At 53.0% G+C, this 2139-nt stretch overlaps 1 protein-coding gene across 1 annotated transcript; it reads right to left on the reverse strand.

The window, feature by feature from the left end:
• Nucleotides 1–618: 618 nt before the first annotated feature.
• On the reverse strand, nucleotides 619–2139 carry LOC311371270 (dickkopf-related protein 1-like; the record flags this gene model as incomplete). The annotated part of the gene is made up of 4 exons (XM_084489432.1): nucleotides 619–935; nucleotides 1332–1460; nucleotides 1649–1790; nucleotides 1951–2139. 4 exons carry the CDS (start codon nucleotides 2137–2139, stop codon nucleotides 619–621), a joined length of 777 nt encoding a protein of 258 aa, XP_084345558.1.

The following is a 2139-nucleotide window of genomic DNA, read 5'->3' on the forward strand; positions in this document are numbered from 1 at the left end:
GTGAGTGTGTATGCACACGCACACCTAATATACATGTGTGTGCTTGTCAGCATCTCTGGCAGGTGGGTAGGTTCCGGGCTATGTTGGTGTGTGTGTGTGTGTGTGTGTGTGTGTGTGTGTGTGTGCGTGTGTGTGTGTGTGTTCCCATCTGTGTGAGTGTGTATGCACACGCACACATAATATACATGTGTGTGCTTGTCAGCATCTCTGGCAGGTGGGTAGGTTCCGGGCTATGTTGGTGTGTGTGTGTTTGTGTGTTTGTGTGTGTGTGTGTGTGTGTGTGCTACGGGTACCTGCGTGTGTCAGTGCTGTTTAAATATACATGAGTGTGTGTGTTTGAGTGTCAGCGTCTCTGGCAGGTGTGTAGGTTCCGGGCTGTGTGTGTGTGTGTGTGTGTGTGTGTGTGTGTGTGTGTGTGTGTGTGTGTGTGTGTGTGTGTGTGTGTGTGTGTGTGTGTGTGTGTGTGTGTGTGTGTGTGTGTGCGTACGTACGCTGTATGGCTACCTGCGCTGGTCTGGACTGTTTAAATATACATGACTGTGTGTATGTTGGAGTGTGTGTGTTTGAGTGTGTGTGTGTGTGTCAGCATCAGCATCAGCATCAGCATCAGCATCAGCGTCAGCGTCTCTGGCAGGTGTGTAGGTTCCGGGCGCCGGTTCGGCCGGCCCCCGCGGCCGCGGCGGGGGCTGGGGCCGGGACCGGGTGCTCCCTCTCGGCGCCCCCCCCCCCGCCACCCCGCTCGGGCCGGCAGGCCAGCCCGTCGCCGCAGTCGCAGCGCTGGAAGAGCTCCAGGCCGTGGGCGCCCTTCCTGCGGTGGCGCGTGCACACCTGGCCCTGGCTCAGCACCGGCTTGCAGATGCGCGACCAGAAGTGACGCGCGCAGCAGAAGCCCTCGGAGCAGTCGGACGACCGCAGGCACGTGTCTCCCTCCTGACCTGGGGGGGGGGGAGAGAGAGAGAGAGAGAGAGAGAGAGGAGGTGAGGCGCTTTGTAAAAAAAAAAAAATAAAGTGGAACCGGTTTGAAAACGGGCTGTGTCCTCGTTGTAGAGAGAGACTGAGACAGACAAGAGATAGAGAACTGGGTTTCTTGTTTGACATTTTGTGCTTTGGTAATCTTGGTTTTCCGGGACAAAATAAGCCCTTTATGGGATATTGCTAAAGATGGGGAGAGATTAAGAGAGCTAGAGAGACAGAGTGAGACAGAGAGCCAGAGAGTGAGACGGACAGAGAGAGGCAGACAGAGAGGAGTGGGAGTTTTGCTCATCCAGTAACAGATTGCTTTTGAAAACATCTATCTGATCAGCTCCCCAGGACGAGTCTGGGATTCTTACCTTTAACAGACTGGTTCGGGCCACCGTGGGCAGGGGGGGGTCTCTTGACATGGTGCTCCATTGTGGTGTTGTGTCTACGTGAAACACTCTCAGTGAGGGGGTCCAACACGTCGTTGGCCTGACAAACTCCTAAGAAAGGGAAGAAAATAACGAGGAAATAATGAATCAATTGGACCAGATCAACATTTGTCAGATTTGTGCCAGTACACCAAACAAACAAAGCAAGCAACAATACAACGCAATCATGCCACGCTGTCTGTTGTATCTTATATTGCATGGGTTGGTGTTTTGGGTGCAATGTGACAGCCGTTGCTCACCGTTGCTACAGCGGTTTCCAGCACAACACATGGAGTCGCGCCCGCACCGCTTGCGGCTCTTTCGGCAGGGCAGGCACGCTCCGCGGACGTCGTTGCAGAACTCATCTGCTCCGCACTCGTCATCCTCCGTGCACGCTCCCGGCTGTGATGATGAAACACAAAAATAAAAGTTAACTCGATTCACTGTATATGAACAGCATGTCTATTAAAATAGGCGAGTCATAACCGCGTAAATTAGCCTACCCCGCACGCACTTTTGTGACAAAACTAAATAAATATATAGGCCTAATGGGATGACTTACCTGTAACGTTTCCACTGGTGCTTTCTGCACAATGCTTTCAGAAAGAGAGGTGCGAGGACTCGGGCTGACCGCGTCCGAGGGTTTGGCCGCTCCGCCGGGCAGGTTTTTGATGGCGTTATTGGAGTTCACCAAAACCGTCCCAGAATATACATTCCCAAAGTATCCAAAGAGCGTGAGGTACAAAGCCAT

The sequence above is a fragment of the Micromesistius poutassou genome (assembly GCF_964030765.1).
Source record: "Micromesistius poutassou genome assembly, contig: SCAFFOLD_5701, whole genome shotgun sequence".
Taxonomy (NCBI): Eukaryota; Metazoa; Chordata; class Actinopteri; order Gadiformes; family Gadidae; genus Micromesistius; species Micromesistius poutassou.